The sequence below is a fragment of the Ranitomeya imitator genome, chromosome 2 (genome assembly GCF_032444005.1).
Source record: "Ranitomeya imitator isolate aRanImi1 chromosome 2, aRanImi1.pri, whole genome shotgun sequence".
Lineage (NCBI taxonomy): Eukaryota > Metazoa > Chordata > Amphibia > Anura > Dendrobatidae > Ranitomeya > Ranitomeya imitator.
In genome coordinates, this window is record NC_091283.1 from 751,046,984 (window position 1) to 751,064,523 (window position 17,540).

Here is a 17,540-nt window from a genome sequence, read left to right on the forward strand (position 1 = left end):
GTTACAGCTGGGGGCGCTGCATGTTCTCAGAATACGCACAGAAGCGTATGGAGGCCATGGGAGTGCATGGCAGTTGCAGGCATAATTATGATGCTGAGACAGTGTCTGGCGTGATTGTAAATGGCCGGTATGTGTTGCAGAGGGAGTCTGAGCTGTAAGCCAGTATTGTTGTCCTGGGACTTGTAGTTTCATAAGAGTTGTGTTTGTGTAGCTTTAAAGGGAGGCTTACAGGGTTAGTCGGAGAGCTGGGAGGGTCTGACTAACCACACACACCTCTCACCTATGGGAGTGGTTACAAGTATATAATATGACCATGGCGTGGTCACATGGTCTCTGTGGTTGAGAGTGTATGGACCTGAATCGTCTGTGTGTAAGATCCTGGATAGCCGGTGTGTTGGGAGATCCTGGGAGTAGGATCGGATCCCTGAAGAGCACATGGTGAGGCCATGGATCTGAAGGCCTGTGTTGGGAGATCCTGGGAGTAGGACTTAGTGAATAGCACATGGAGAGGCCGTATGTTCAGAGTCTGTGACGGCACTGTGTTGGGGAAGCTACCGTTTCTTCTGCGGGTCTGGACTGTCGTGAGTGCCCTGGTCACAAGGATGGTGATCCCAGTAAGACAGTTTCCCCAGGAGAGAGGACTGACAGGAGGTCAGCATGTGGAGCAGGAGCTCCAGGAAGGTAACCCAGAGTTGGGGGACTGTGTGTACTGACGAAGGTAAGTTAATGAACTGTGCAGTCAGCCATGGTAACTGGACGGAGTAAGGTCCAGCATGTTTAGTGACCGCAACCTAATGTCATGTTCCGATACAGTGTGTAATGGACTGGTCGTGGTATGGTTTATAACTGTATAATAAACCGCATAGACTATTTAAAGTGGAAAGTGTTCCTGTGTGCCTTAAATCTCGCAGCCAAGTGAGTATTCCCCAACCCGCTAGTGATAGCGGCATGTAGTGTAAATATATTAATATAATCACCTACCACAGCCCTCTCCGGTGTCCAGCGCTGTTCTCCTGATCTTCTCAGTGACGTCACCTGTCGGCTCAATCTGTTACAACGAAAGCCATAGGGACTGAAGCTCCATAGGCTTACATTGTAAAAGTCACATCCAAGTGACAAGGAGAGCAGCAGCAAGACCCAGAGGAATCTGCAGAGCGTTGAGGTCATTCAGAAGAGCAGAGCTGGACACCGGAGAGAGCAATGGTAGGAGAGTATATTAACACGCTCGCACTACATTACATGCATACATACACATAGAAAAAGCATTTATATCAGCTCACCTAGTACGGGAAAATGCCTCGATTATTTACCCACCTATCTTTACTGCGGACGCTTCTCTAACCCAAGACAACTTGGCATTTTGTTGCCGTATGTGCTTGGAGCCAGAAGTGGAGCCTACCGACAGGAGATTTCTGCGCACATCTGATCAATCATTTATCAGTAGTTACAAAAACACAGTTAATAGTATGAGAAATGTCTGCTACACAATGGATCATTCTAACTGTTCCTAATACAATGTGGTGTATTGGGAACCATTATGAATCTCAGATGGAGATTAGTACATGTTTTATAAGGCAAGATTTCACTCCAAGACATGGATAAAAGTGGCTGCTGCTATTTTATTGAATGTTTAGCTTATAGGATCCCCACACATTGGAACATCATAAAAGAAAGCAATAACCGCTTCTTGACAGAGAATTTACACATTTCTAGATTACGAAAATTTGCCACATATAAAAGATATTTATTTTTAGTAAAAATAAACCTTTAAATAACAGTAATAAGAGCGAATAAACTAGAGTTTACAACAGTGGTTTGCAGCCTGTGGCTCTTCAGCAGTTCCCAGGGCATGCTGGAAGTTGTAGTTTCACAACTACTGGAGAGCCATGTGTTGGAAATGACCAATATAAGTGATATTCTGCTCCATTTCACGGGAACACTAGGAGCCGATTACTCCAGATTTCTGCAGACACTTCCTTATGACTAAGTGACATAATTTGCATTTGCTGGTGCTTGAGTTTCCAATTAACTTGCATTTCATTCATACGGTCTGCAAAGGGAAGGGTTCACATATTATTTCAGTCTTTGTGCAGAACTCCAGGCTCATGTTGGTCGTATTGGGTCTTCTCATCAGTTACTGTACTTCTGCATGTGAGCACACAAACAGGATGGAGGGGCAAGCAAAAGCAGGAAAGTGTCCATCAGAATTAGATGAAATTGTGATTTTAGGATGTATTCTAGATTATCACCAACTGCATCCCTAGGAAAGAACTCGTCCTCAGGTCATCCCATCCACCACCAAGTGTAAGGTTTCCTTGTTACCATTAATAGATCTCCTCAGAGTTTATCATTATCTGGTGACCGGTTACTGTCCGCTCGCTGGTTCTGTCTGTGGTGCTAGTTCTTGTGTAGGAGACATCCTTGTACACCCCGTGGGGAAAGGTTTCTGAGGTTCTGAAGCCGTAGATTGGTCATTGTCCACAGACTGGCTTCCATATGCGCTGTCCACCTTTGACTCTAGAAATGAAAACATCAATGGTCACCACCAGATCTGTATGTAGTTCAGCCTGAAATGACATCTGAAACAAAGCTATTCTCTCACTGTAGATTGAATCTTATATCCGTATATGTAAACTGATCCTGCTTACTCTGAAGAACTCTTAAAGTCTTCCCTACCCAACAATGTCAATATGCAGTTCCAGAAATGGTCCTAAAGTACACGGAGATGTTGCAGCCTAATGACTATTTGGACCTTAATGTCACACCCAACCATTAATTTTTGTGAATATCTAAATGATTTGATACATATATGCTAGCCACCTTAGGGAGAGACCCAAGTTGGGCTAAATGTAGCGGGACAAAAGAGACCTAAAAGCCCTCTACTTAAAGGAAATACATAGTGGATGCTTTCCTGAAACGGAAAGTACTTGCAAGCAGCATAATACAAAGAATAGCAGGTTTACCCAGAATCCTTTGCAGTAGGCGGAGCTATGCAAATCATCTCTTTCCACCCCGGTCTAATCCACAGCGCTTGGAACCGCCAAGCGTGCAATGCTGCGGATTAGTTTCTAAATTTACACTCATACATCAACTTACATCAGCCCTGTGCTGATGAGGGCCTAAAGCCCGAAACACGTGTCCACAGGTAGGAATTGGTTGGCTGTGTAAATTTAGAAACTAATCCGCAGCATTGCACGCTTGGCGGTTCCAAGCGCTGTGGATTAGACCGGGGTGGAAAGAGATGATTTGCATAGCTCCGCCTACTGCAAAGGATTCTGGGTAAACCTGCTATTCTTTGTATTATGCTGCTTGCAAGTACTTTCCGTTTCAGGAAAGCATCCACTATAAATGATTTGATATCATTAAAGGTTTCACTAGCAAACAATTTGCTTGTAGGCGCTTATTGCCAGGAGGAAAATGGAGCAAGGTTGACTGACAGTGACTTTACACATCAGATGAGTCTCTTAATGGGTTGTTTTTCAACATGCTAACCACAACCGAATTCAGGAAAAGGCAGATTGGGCACACTGGACTTTAACATGTCTGGTCCTTCAAGTTTACATATTTATTAGAGGAGTTTCAAGATAGAATGGATCCTATGCTTTAGGTCTACAAATAGGTAGACTTGTGTACATGTAGATAAATGCCTCCTTGATTTTAAAGATTTCAAGGTGTGTAAACTAAATAGGAGGCATTAGCATAACGAGGTGGAGAAAATCTGTATCTGGCTGTTCTGATATCACAGAAGTATCAAGTAGCTACTCATTGGGGAATAGTAACATATGTTAATGAACCAGACCAACACTGCAGAGAATCTGCTCTTCATATTTCACATGCAAATAACCATACTTATTGCCTCTGGTTAGCTTTGGAAACAAATGCAATTCCAACTGAACATACAAATATTGCTAAAACTATGGTTCCTTCGGGTACAAGTCTGCAGTCACACAGCGACAGCAGATCTGTGAATCCTCCCATCGTGCACACTGCACACTGGTGTGTGACCGTACACATGTCAGACACCCACCTCTCCCAGCACTGCGCGATGTGAAGATTCACAAATCTGAAGGCATAGTGTGACCTCAGACTTGTAATCTAAGACAAGACAACCCATTTAAACATTTATATATATGGGACCAGGCCCCTCAAAAAAATTATATCAGGCATCTGCATTATATTTGCAGAAATTTTTTTAATATGCAAATGAGGGAAATTCCCCGCACCCTTGGCATGGCCGATGGCTTCGTGCAGTTACACCCTTTGACTTGCATGTTAAGATCGGTCCCTTACCCTGACTGACATCGCTTACTTGGTAATAGCAGATCTAGAATCAATCGCAGTTTCTGCACTTGCGCACTGACACTGGGGGAGCTCCGCTCAACACTTCCGGGAATATTCAGCAACGGCAGCAGACAGTCAGAAGCGCATCGTGCGCGCGCCTGCACTGACACGGAGCATAGTGCTCAATCTCAGACACGGGGATTGCTTTTAATCAGCATTTGCCCTTACCAAGCAAGTGTAGACAATCAAGGTAAGAGACTGCGCTTAATATGCAAATCAAAGAATGTAACAGTGCACCAAGCAATTTACATGTTTAAAAAAAATAGATTTTTGTGCAAAAATTACATTAAAATACTGATTCCGGGTATGAATTTTATATGATTGCAAGTCCCCTATATGGATGGTTAATCAGTGTAATACAATTGATTTGAAGCTTATGTAAACCGGTAGTTTCAGTCCACATCTACAGCACCATCAGCAGGATACAGACTCTTTCCACTCCCGGAATATAGGTCACTACACAAAGCTTTTATCATGTATCAATAATATTTTGGAGAGCATTTAGGCTACACAGAGAATAATTCTGGAAAAAATTGCAATGTATATGGCATAAGGATACTCGTCTACACCAGCTGCTCGCCATACAGGACGGGCCTATCACTCACTGTACAAGTAGAAAGGCCTACCTTGATTTTCCTGCTTGATGTAGGTGTCCGATTTCCGTAGGAGCTCGACCCCCTCATTTAATCCCATGGACTGTAGAGTTTGGATTAGCTCATTTAGGCTTCCACCAGCAAGCTAATAAACAAAGAAGAATATTAGCTACTTAACAGAAAAGGCTACCCACAGAAGTGTAACACAAACTACCAACCTACCTCATAACCTCGAAGAAGACTTTCTGTCGGGGAGGAAGTGTTCCTGTAAGTGTCAATTAAGCTTTGAAGTCGTAGACGTGAGGCGAGTTCAGTCCAATCAGATCCGGTCTGGCCCTGATTTAACAGTCTCCCAAGACGCTGCACAGTATTGGTCTCCAGAGAAAGGACATTCACTAAAATAAAAAAGCAAAAGGTTTCTTTGAAATCCATCGATGCCACCGCACTGAAGTCTGCCGGCTCAGCCGCATTTGTCTTATTCTTCTGGGTTCACATGTATACAGCCAATTTATAAATTAAAGCCCATTTTACTTTCTAACCATCACAAGCTACTTTTGAACCTTTGTATCTATTACAAGTGGACATCTATGATCCACAGACAAAATCCAAGCTCAAAGAGATGGCTGTGACTTGGTCATCTCAGAACTTGATTATTGGTCTTTTTTTCTTGTTTCCCTAAAAATCACCTACAATCCCAGTCCTGTTGCAGACGGCAGCAGGTTTTTGTCCACGATTTCCATTTAATTTTGCAGAATTTATTCCAACTCACTGCCATAACTACCCATCTATGGCTTCCAGCAGAAAACCAACCAACCCTGCAATCCAGCATTGTACCCAGCACACATTTAAGGGTTGACTGATCAAATCTTTTAAGACAAAAAAAAATGGCATAAAAGCTTTGAAACTCCGCTAAATTTGGGCGCACTGCAGCTGTGCAGAAATTGTGACTTGTGTTTTCACGATAGCTTGAATCTGCTTTGCTGAAATATGTGGAGTTAGAGGGAAGGTGACACCCGTACAAGTCATCAAGAGTGCTGGGGTATTGTATGCTCTTGACTCCTGTGACCCCCTAAAAAAAACCCCAACACACAACCCTCCGGTGGCTTATTTCTTGGAGAACAAAGCCCAACTGAGATCTTCCCCAACAAAAGGCTATGATGCATTTTATTGGATTCATGTATTACACTGTGTAAAATGCAAAGGTAATTGATCTACTTTCCCTAGCGTCTGGGCACACGTATTTTTTCCTGTGCAGCTTTGTCACAAAACCTGAAGGATTTCCCAGTCTTAGTAAAGTGAATGTCATTCCTGAAGTCTCATGCAAACATTTCTTTTTCTTTTACTTGTCAGGCATGTCTACTCTTTCAGCAATTTTTCTGCAGATTTCACCCATACTACTGGTGAAGAATTGTACAATCTATTATTTTGTGTGCCGATAATGGTAATGAATGTACAACAGGAATTTAGGACTATTCTTCAGCAATAAAAGGGGGTTGTGATGTGCAACATTACCTGGCTCTGGTCCCACTGGTTTTCTAGGTGTTCCTCCAGGTGGATGTTTAGACAGGATATCTCGCACCTAAGATACAAAGCGATTTATAGGCAAGCCATCATTAGTATGGGGTACAATCTATAGTATAGCATGTGTACGTTTAGGGACAGCGGTCCAGATTTGTCTGCAAGGTTTAAGAATAAAACTTCTATGAACTGTGCTGCCTTCAAAAATGTATTTGAAACTCATCCTTGGTCTCATGTATCCGACATTATCCGATTTTCAGCTGCTTACAACAGCTTTGTGCATTATATTTGGTAATATGGCTCAAAGACATTTTTATTCTCTTTTATGCAAGAAATCGACAGGTTTAGATATCACCATTTATCACCCAGGAACCCTACGTGCCGGCATTTCTGATGTACAATTTGTTCTGTGCTGTGAGGACATGAAGCTGCAAAATCAGCTGTGATATTTCAGTTAAATGGTCACTCTCTTTTCTTCTGAGCTGCGAGTTTTATCCAAATGACAGATTGCAAAAAACAGACATGCGTCACGTAGCTGACAGGTTGGGGGACACGAGCCAAGCGCTTACACAATATCCATCAATTAGCTTCAAAGACTCAGGGCTGAAGATGCAGAGTACAATACAGTGACACAGAGGTAGGGGTAAATGGGGCACTAACCGCAACAGATGCCCCTTCTACTCACTGCATTTCAGATATATAAGAAAGGAGAATGAATGAATCTCACACCGGAAGTAAAGGGCCACCTTAGCGTTAAGGGACAATATCCTTACAAGTATAATGATTGCCCAATTTTTTGCTTAAAAGAAGAAATTTAGAAATATATTTTAAGTGAAAAATGCCTCCCTCTACATGCAGTCACTTCTTATCCGCCCCCTGCATTGATCATGCAATCTCCAAAACAGCACACATCGGTCTTCACTGAGGGATCAGATTACAGTGGTTGCCTAAGCTAAGTGTATAGTAAAGGGAGGCGCAAAGGAGATGGACAGAGAGGGAAGCAAAAAGACACAAAGAGCTGCTGTTGTGGCCTCTAGTGACAAGATCAAATGGATAACACTGAAGGCTACAAGTTATATAAAAGGCCAGAAATAATGTTATTCCTTTATGTACATAACAGTCTATTCTGAAAAGCCACCTGAAACCACAATTACACTATGAACTGTACTTGTATATTGTAGAATTCTCCAACTTACTGTGTATAGACTAATTCATGTAATAAATACCTTGTATTGACATCACTGTGAAAGCCTTACCTTTTGACTTTTGGTTAAATCTAGCGGTCTGTGTCCAGGATGCCGCCTCTTGACACCACAGTGTATTCTTCCGTTATCCTGTTCGGCGTCTATGGTGCCATCCTCTTCTGATTCAGTCTCCCCCTGCTGGTCAGAGTCGGTATCCATTTCCACATCTGACTCGCTGTCGGTATCATCACTGTCGCTGGAGGCAGCTGCATGCACGGGCTCATCGTTTTCTAAAAGAGCATTTGCACCTGACAAGCAGAAAAAAAAAAATGTCAATTCTCCAAGACCCAGAAAAAACAGCAAACTAAAAAAGGTATGTCAATGCAAACACCAGCCTAAGGGAAGTACGGTCTAAAATGAATGCCCATCTTTAAGCAACACCTTCAGTTTTTCACTTACTGATTCCAGCACCTTTTAGCCACCACTAGATTGAGATGAATGTATACGGTTTTATTACTATGGCATGTAACTATGAGAACCTTCCAGGTGATTAAATACCGCTTGGAACATAGGCAGCAGAAATTTACTCTGAAACAAAGCAATGCCTAGGGACATCAGGAATAGGGAGACCAGAGAAAGAGAGGGCGACCAGACAACCCGAGAAAGAGGGCGAACCAGACGACCCTAGAAAGAGGGCGACCAGACGACCCAAGAAAGAGGGCGACCAGACGACCCGAGAAAGAGGGCGACCAGACGACCCGAGAAAGAGGGCGACCAGACGACCCGAGAAAGAGGGCGAACAGACGACCCGAGAAAGAGGGCGACCAGACGACCCGAGAAAGAGGGACTCTAGAGGACTTTAGCAACAGGGAGACCAAGGATCCTAAGAAAAGGGAGGCCAGAGGACTGTAGGAAGAGGGAAACCAGTCATCTGGGCCACCACCTTTTTTCACCACCCAGCTCTGCTTACTGTATATACTCGTGTATAAGCTGAGATTTTCAGCACATTTTTTTGTGCTGAAAACGCCCCCCTCAACTTATACACGAGTCATTGTCTAGAAAGCTGACGGGGGAGGGGGAGCGGCATCAGGAGCCGGCGGCTGTGACATCATACTCCTCCTCCTCGAGTGGTCGCTGCATCTCTGTTGTCCTGGTGTGGCAGCTCTTCCTGTGTTCAGCGGTCACATGGTACCGCTCATTAAGGTAATGAATATGCACGCATCTCCACTCCCATAGGGGTGGAGCACATATTCATTATCTTACGGAGCGGTACCACGTGACCGCTCAGCACAGGAAGAGCTCACTGCCACGCCAGGACAACGGAGATGCAGGGACGTGCAGCGACTAAGCAAGGAGGGCGAGTATGAAGGGGGAGGACGCCGAGCCATGCAAACAAGGGGGAGGACGCCGAGCCATGCATACAAGGGGGAGGACGCCGAGCCATGCATACAAGGGGGAGGACGCCGAGCCATGCATACAAGCGGGAGGACGCCGAGCCATGCATACAAGGGGGAGGACGCCGAGCCATGCATACAAGGGGGAGGACGCCGAGCCATGCATACAAGGAGGAGGACGCCGAGCCATGCATACAAGGGGGAGGACGCCGAGCCATGCATACAAGGGAGAGGACGCCGAGCCATGCATACAAGGGAGAGGACGCCGAGCCATGCATACAAGGGGGAGGACGCCGAGCCATCGAGCCATGCATACAAGGGGGAGGACGCCGAGCCATGCATACAAGGGGGAGGACGCCGAGCCATGCATACAAGGGAGAGGATGCAGAGCCATGCATACAAGGGAGAGGACGCCGAGCCATGCATACAAGGGGGAGGACGCCGAGCCATGCATACAAGGGGGAGGACGCCGAGCCATGCATACAAGGGGGAGGACGCCGAGCCATGCATACAAGGGAGAGGACGCAGAGCCATGAATGCAAGGGGGGAGGAGGCCGAGCCATGCATACAACTAGGAGATCAGGGGAGCCACACATAGCAGGACAGGGATGAGGGGACAATGCAGTTACCCAGTTTTCCGTGGCAAAATTAGGCGCCTTGGCTTGTACTCGGGTCGGCTTATACTCGAGTATATACGGTAATTGACAAGTCTTTTGCTGTACATGCTTATCAATCAAGCCAAGCAGAAGCCAGCGGGGGCCTGAACAGATGACTAGTGTCCAGCTCCTGACTCCACTTTAAATTGTGTTTTCTCTTAAGTGCCACAGCAATTCAGAATGAAGCATAAATGCATGTCCCTGATCGATGCTGCTCATGGTTCAGGTAACATGAAACATCTCAAATTCTGGTTATAAAAAATTAAAACCCCATGCTAAAACAGTCTGCGTTCAGCAAACTCTAGTGAATCACAGAGGGAAAATAATGCATAGCATTCTATAGACATACCCCAGAGAATCCTGTGTTGACATGCCCCCTCATCCCCATCCTTGTATGTATGGCTCCTCATCCCTATCCTGGTATGCATGGCTCCTCATCCCTATCCTGGTGTGCATGGCTCCTCATCCCTATCCTGGTGTACATGGCTCCTCATCCCTATCCTGGTGTGCATGGCTCCTCATCCCTATCCTCGTATGCATGGCCTCCTCATCCCTATCCTAGTATGCATGGCTCCTCATCCCTATCCTGGTATGCATGCCCCCATCATCCCTATCCTGGTGTGCATGGCTCCTCACCCCTATCCTGGTGTGCATGGCTCCTCATCCCTATCCTGGTGTGCATGGCCCCTCATCCCCATCTTTGTATGCATGCCCCCTCATCCCCATCCTTGTATGCATGCCCCCCATCATCCCCATCCTTGTATGCATGCCCCCCTCATCCCCATCCTTGTATGCATGCCCCCTCATCCCTATCCTTGTATGTAAGGCCCCTCATCCCTATCAGTTTTGAAATCTGCAGAACACATTATAATTACCCTCATTGATGAGCATCTTTGTGAGGACTGGAGAACCAAGGCTGGCAGCCAGATGCAGAGGGGTATTTCCGCCAAATGTCTGAGCATTTACATTTGCACCCAGCTGAAAAAGAATATACAAACAAGTGAGGAATGTAACATTCTGCTGGAAGTGAGATCTTTACAATGGCTTGACAATAATATCAGAGTAAGCCAAGGACAGAGGAGAGATTTGTGCTGTGTGTACACAACCCTGAACTGCCATGTCTCAGGTTAGTGCAAGCGTCAGCCTCTGGATAGAAGCAAGACTCTTTCCTCAGTTAGGGCTTGTTTGGTCTGAATGCGGTCTGTGAAGAATAGACATCACTCAGACCAATGTAATTCAATGGGGCAGTGCAGATGAGATTGCAGTCACAGACCAAATCTGCTTGTGGGGGGAGGGGAATCATAGCACGCACTAGTTTCTTCTGCAGGTTGGCTCAGACTCATCCATTCAAGTCTATGGTTGTGCAGAAAAAAAAACAAAAAAACATTGATCCCATACAGCATCCTTTTTACGGATACATTGCAATTTTGTAATATAGAAAACTGTAAATGGTTTGATAAAAAAAAAATACAACAACTGGATTTAACTTGAATGATATTGTATTGTGTGAATTCGGTCTTTGGGAGATGGTGAGCAATGGAACAAAAGCAATAGAAACTTTGCACTTCTCTTTCAATGGGCTACTTGCCAGAAGACTGCTTTAGTTTAGGGTGGTTGCCTTAGATTGGGTTGCAAAATCCTGGTGACAGATTCCCTTTTGAGAGCACCACAATGTAGGACAAGATTCCCTGATTCCAGTGATGTATCACTCACCAGGCTGCTTGCTGCAGCTTTAACAAAATCCCTGTTTTATCTGCAGCTGATCTAGCAGTTCTCTGTGTAACCCTGCCCACATAACTGATTAGTCCTTTTTCCATGTACACTGTGCATAGGCAGAAAGCTGTCAGTCAGTGGTGGTGGCGGGGTTATACAGAGCTCATGAATATGGAGGACTACATGGCAGCAGGTTTACTAGTCCTTTAGTGATCATCTCCTGCTGATAAAACAGCGACTTTATAAAAAAAAATACAGCGAACAGCCCAATAAGTCACACATAGCTGGAATCAGGGTCTCTGTCTCTACATTATACGGCTCTGAGATTAGGTGGCAAAAACTTTGTGATAGATTCCCTTTTTGGAAAACTTCCTTGCCAAATATCTACATTATCAGAAGCAACCAATAACCTTTACCATTTATTTCCATATATGTAATGTTATTTAAAAAGTGTCCAGAATAGATTTTTCAACACTAAATGTGAAAAAGCAAAGTGTGTCTACAATGGTGGATAATAAAGCCTATTTGTCATAGGAAAAAAAAAATATTCCCATGCTTACCTTCTTAACAAGATGCATGGCTAGATTAAGGTTGTCCATCTCCACAGCCATATGTAGGGGGGATCTTCCACTCTTGCGTTCGGCCGCGTTGACTTCAGCTCCACTTTTCACCAGATGTTCCAGACATTTATCACTTTTTACTTTAACGGCCCAGTGAACTGGGTATAAACCTAGGAAAGTTGTACAGATGTCATGTATGAGCTGGCTCAGATACAAGGTGAATGTGGCTGGACAGGACATTAATTCATATGAATGGACACAGTGTAATACTGAATCTCCCCCTTCCCTAGGGAATATGTCCCCCGCTGATCAGGTTTTCAAATGCTATTCGAATTTATGCATAAAAGTAAAAGCTCCTGCAACTATCCATATGTAATAACACACTAATCAAAATCAGTATCTACCCATTTTCCTATTGCAAGTACATGCGCTCCTGTGACAAATGCGTTGACTCAAGTACTGAAAAAGGAAAATTATGCTCTTTCATATATAGGCACATAAAAAAAAAAAATTCTGTGAAAAGCATGAAATGAAAAAATTGTGATCTAATCAATCACATGCCAATATCTCGATGGAGGGACATATAATCCAGACAGGCCTGTAATCAGCGTCAGACTGGAGCACCTTGGGCCCACCAGAGAAAATCATTCTTGGGGCCCACTATGTAGCTACATAGAAATAAATACAAGACCACCAATTGTGTGGTAAAAGACGCTAATATCCGGGTATAATATAAGGTAATACATGTCTTAATTATATAGCAGGGGTTGCGGTAACCCCCTCATAAAATATAATGTAGCCCCCCTCATGGAATATAATGTAGCCTCCCTCATGGAATATAATGCAGCCCCCATCATAGGGTATAATACAGCACCCCACAAAATATAATGCAACCCCCTCATAAGGTATAATGCAGCTCCCCATAGAATATAATGTAGTTCCCTCATATGGCATAATGCAGCCCCTCCACAGAATATAATGTAGCCCCTTAGAATATAATGCAACCCCCTCATAAGGCAGCCCCCATAGAATATACTGTAGCCCCCTCATAGGGCATAATGCAGATCCCCTCATATAGTATGATGTAGCCACCTGAGAATAATGCAGCACCCCACATATAATATAATGTAGCCCCCTCAGAGTATAATGCCAATCCCTCATAAGGCAGCCCCCCCCATAGAATATACTGTAGCCCCTCATAGGGCATAATGCAGCTCCCCTCATATAGTATGATGTAGCCCTCTCAAGAGAATAATGCAGCCCCTCACAGAATTATAATGTAGCCCCCTCATAGGGTATAATGCAGCCCCCCTGAAAGGGTATAATACAGCCCCCTCCACCATCACCATTGTTCTCCCCCTCCACCATTGTACTCATTACCACCTCCATCATTGCCTCTTTCCCCACCACCCTTGTCCTTTCCACCACTACCATCTTTGTCCTTTACACCACAACCATCATTGCTTTCTTCCCCACCACCATCATCATCATAGCCTCCCCCACCACCATCATCATTGCTTCCCCCACCATCAACATTGCCTCCCCCACCACCATCATCATCATTGCCCCCACCACCATCATCATCATTGCACCCACCACCATCATCATCATTGCACCCACCACCATCATCATCATTGCCCCCACCACATCATCATTCCTGGAGCAGTGGGGGACCTAGGCAGCTGCTGGCCAATATGCCAGCAGGTGTCAGTGCCTGGGCCCACCGGAGAATCCTCCGGTTCTCCGGTGGGCCAGTCCGACCCTACCTGTAATAGAGACCCATATGGATTATGTGTGCTGCTATATAGGGTCCTTGCACACTGCTTTCCCATGTGGAAAATACAAACCCTCTCTAGAAATGAATGCATTTATACAGTAATGGATGTGACTAATGGACATTGTCATGGTGTTGTACTTGCATGGATTCACCTACCTGACAAGTATGCAATAATTACTGCCATTGTAAAGCTTTTTAACCCTTGTGAGAGATTTAAAGGGAACCTGTCAGCAGTTTCTTGCTGCCCAAACCACAAACAGCATGAAGAAGCAGCAGGCTCTCTCATTGCAGTGAAATAAGTTTTACTCTAAAATGCGGTGATGATTGACAGGCCTATGTCAGTGCAAATGGGGAAACACCTGTCAATCAAGCAGAGGCAGGTGAAATGACACCGGAAAGGAGCTAAAGAGTTAACTCCCTCCCCATGGCCGGCTCCTACTTTTCATGTTGCCTATGGTTAGGGCAATGCAGATAGGTTCCCATTAAGGCGAAAAGTGCACATATAAGGGACTGTGATAACCCTGCTTACCGTTGTAGTCTGGCATGTTCAGAAGATTTTTGTATCCAGAAAATGTGTTTTCCAAGAGAACCTGAAGCATTTTAACATCTCCAGCCTGAACTGCCAGGTGAAGCACGGAGTTCCCATAGCCATCGAGAATTGTGGAGTCTGCTCCGGCTTTTAGCAGAATGTTAACGGTCTGGTGCTGCTTGGTGATTACTCCAAGGTGCAGAGGAGTCTGTTCAACAAGAAACAGGACAAGAAGACAAGTATTTACATCCATCATACAGTAACCTGGAGCCTCTAGGTCACAACATACAGGTTGTTGCCAATGGCCGCCTTTCTTCTTCTTATCCGGTCGCTCTGATAACCTCATATGACAGATCTACAGATTATGGAGCATGGAGTTCAGGTTTGGAGGCCCTTTATATACATGCATGTTAATGATGAGCCTATTCATGAGAAAGCACTGGGACACCTACATTCCCCCTTAAAAAAATAAACTTGTCGCAGTGGTAACATTTGTAATAATGATTGCTCCGGACTCCTGAGCTCTGACATACCTGTCAAAATCATTTGCAGGCTTTATGCGGAGTTAAAGGGGTTGTCCGACGGTAAAATATATATATATATTTTTTAAATTGATTAAAAACAATAAATAGAGGTACACTCCCATTCCAACACAGGCCGCTCTGGGGGGTCTGCGTGAGCTCCAAAGAGGTCTCGGTCCAGTTTGGAAATCACAGTCTGTGATTGGCTGCAGCGGACCGGGAGCTAGAAGAGTGCATCATTGAACTTTCTCTGATGACGCTCTGAAACTGGAGGCAGCGGTGCTGGGACTTACAAAAGGGGCAGACATCACTTATGGAGCCACTGGAGACTTTTTAAGCAACCAGTGCTGCAGAAGCAGGAGCAATGGAAGCAGCATATGCTTCCATTTATTATTCAAAGGCTTTAAAAAAAAGAAATGAAAAAAAAAAAAAGTGTGTTTACTGTCGGACAACCCCTTTAAAAGGAAAACTGATAAGAATTACAGAGTAGGCGTCTGTGTAGCTTCAGTTATACCTATGAGAACTGGTTCTTCAATTAGTTTTTGCCAGTGTTCTTGAGTAAAACTGGTTTAAAATGTCGCAATTTTTTATAGAATTTGTATTTATGCAAAAACGTACCACGTTGTGTATTTCCATGCCAGCCCTGGCCAGCTCCACCAAATTAGGAAAAGTGGGCGAGTGCGGCAAGCGTGGCCAACAAATGCATGATAATTTATAACCAAAAAAGCGGAGTGAATCACGACAAACGTTCTCCAGTTCATGGTGGAAAATGGCAACTAGAAGATGCACAAGCACATGCGTCTTATTCAACAGTAATTAGTGAATAATTTCCATCAGTATTTGTAAACCAAAATCAGGAATGGAACCTACTGAAAGACTCACACGTGATCTGTGTCGTGGAGCCGCTCGTATTAGATGAACATATTAAATGTTTGTATGCACAACTTATAGAATACGGAGAGCACAAGGACCAATGCAAGTCAATGTGGCCACTCACATGAACATTATTACACAGACAAAAATCATTACAAATAAATGGGTGCATTAAAAAGGATCACATGTGTTACCACCCTTATGTCATGTGTATTTCACAGATACATTACAATTATAAAAATAAGAAACTGTATTTGGCTTTTTCTTATTAACTTGTTCCTGTAACAAAAAAAAAAAAGGATGTGGTACTGGTGGCAAAAATGGAAATATATCAGATAAATCCCTATTACCCATTGATGATAAAATAGGGCCTGGAGCAGAAACCTTAATTGTTTTACATTAAAACCTGCAAATTGTGCATCTGGCTTCTGGAGGTACACTAGCTAATATATGAGGGAACATCTGTATATGCAATTCGCTAAATCTACTTTATTTATTGAACCATGAATGAGTTGCCATAAAGAATACAAAATCCTCACGACTTCCCACGACCTATAATCTTGACTCTGCTGTCCTGTCGCAGAACAGCCTGTCTATGCACAATGGAGGGGAGGGGGGCGGATATCACGTTAAAGGTTCCAGAATTCTGGAACAATTATTTGCACCAAGAAAAACAAAGCCTGCAATTCGTGACTTGCATATCTATAATATAACGCTGGGAGCGTCACTCTGTCCGAAGCCTTTATAGACTGCGCAAGCGCCGGCGCAGTCTGGGCCTCACAGAGTGACGCTCCCAGGAGATCGCGGTATGCGTAAACACTGAACGCACACCGCGATCTCCACCGGAGAGTCAGGGACCGCCAGGAGGGTAAGTATATTCACCTGTCCCCCGTTCCAGCGCTGAGTGCGGCTCTGTGTCCCGGGTCCTCTGCTGTGACGTTCCCAGTTCAGAGGGCGCGATGACGCGCTTAATGCGCGCCGGCGCCACCCTCTGACTGAACAGTCACAGCCAGAGGAGCCGGAAGATGGCGGCGCGCAGCGCTGGAACGGGACAGACAGGTGAGTATAGCAAGTGCTGGGGGCCTGAGCTAGCGGTGACTCCGGCACCTGACCCCCACAGCGCGCCAGTGTCCCCGCCTGCTCAGGCCCCCAGCTCTCGGCGCCCAGCGACGATAGGGGAGTATGGTTTTTTTTTATATATATATATATATATATATATATATATATATATATATATATATATATATATATATATATATATATAGCAGCAGCATACGGGGCATATATAATGGAGCATCTTATGGGGGGCATATAATACAATGGTGGCGCATGACAGAACGGGCGCAAAATGGCAGCAGCACATGACAGAACGGGCGCAGGATGGCAGCAGCACAAGACAGAACGGGCGCAGGATGGGAGCAGCACATGACAGAACGGGCGCAAAATGGCAGCTGCACATGACAGAACGGGCGCAGGATGGTAGCAGCACATGACAGAACGGGCGCAGGATGGCAGCAGCACAAGAAAGAACGGGCGCAGGATGGGAGCAGCACATGACAGAACGGGCGCAAAATGGCAGCTGCACATGACAGAACGGGCGCAGGATGGTAGCAGCACATGACAGAACGGGCGCAGGATGGCAGCAGCACATGACAGAACGGGGGCGCAGGATGGGAGCAGCACATGACAGAACAGGGGCGCAGGATGGGAGCAGCACATGACAGAACGGGCGCAGGATGGCAGCAGCACATGACAGAACGGGCGCAGGATGGCAGCAGCACATGACAGAACGGGCGCAGGATGGCAGCAGCACATGACAGAACGGGCGCAGGATGGCAGCAGCACATGACAGAACGGGCGCAGGATGGCAGCAGCACATGA

General features: G+C 45.1%; 1 protein-coding gene across 1 annotated transcript in view; it reads right to left on the reverse strand.

Moving 5' to 3' along the window:
- Positions 1-1,599: 1,599 nt before the first annotated feature.
- The window catches only part of NFKB2 (nuclear factor kappa B subunit 2), a 63,640-nt gene continuing 47,699 nt past the window's right edge, over positions 1,600-17,540 (reverse strand). The window contains exons 15-22 of the mRNA XM_069753284.1: positions 14,266-14,473; positions 11,960-12,129; positions 10,562-10,664; positions 7,709-7,944; positions 6,447-6,513; positions 5,157-5,329; positions 4,968-5,079; positions 1,600-2,517 (exon numbers count right to left, since the gene is read on the reverse strand). Of these exons, the coding sequence (XP_069609385.1) occupies positions 2,366-2,517; positions 4,968-5,079; positions 5,157-5,329; positions 6,447-6,513; positions 7,709-7,944; positions 10,562-10,664; positions 11,960-12,129; positions 14,266-14,473 (1,221 nt within the window). The 3' untranslated portion in view covers positions 1,600-2,365. The remainder of the gene's footprint in view (positions 2,518-4,967; positions 5,080-5,156; positions 5,330-6,446; positions 6,514-7,708; positions 7,945-10,561; positions 10,665-11,959; positions 12,130-14,265; positions 14,474-17,540) is intronic.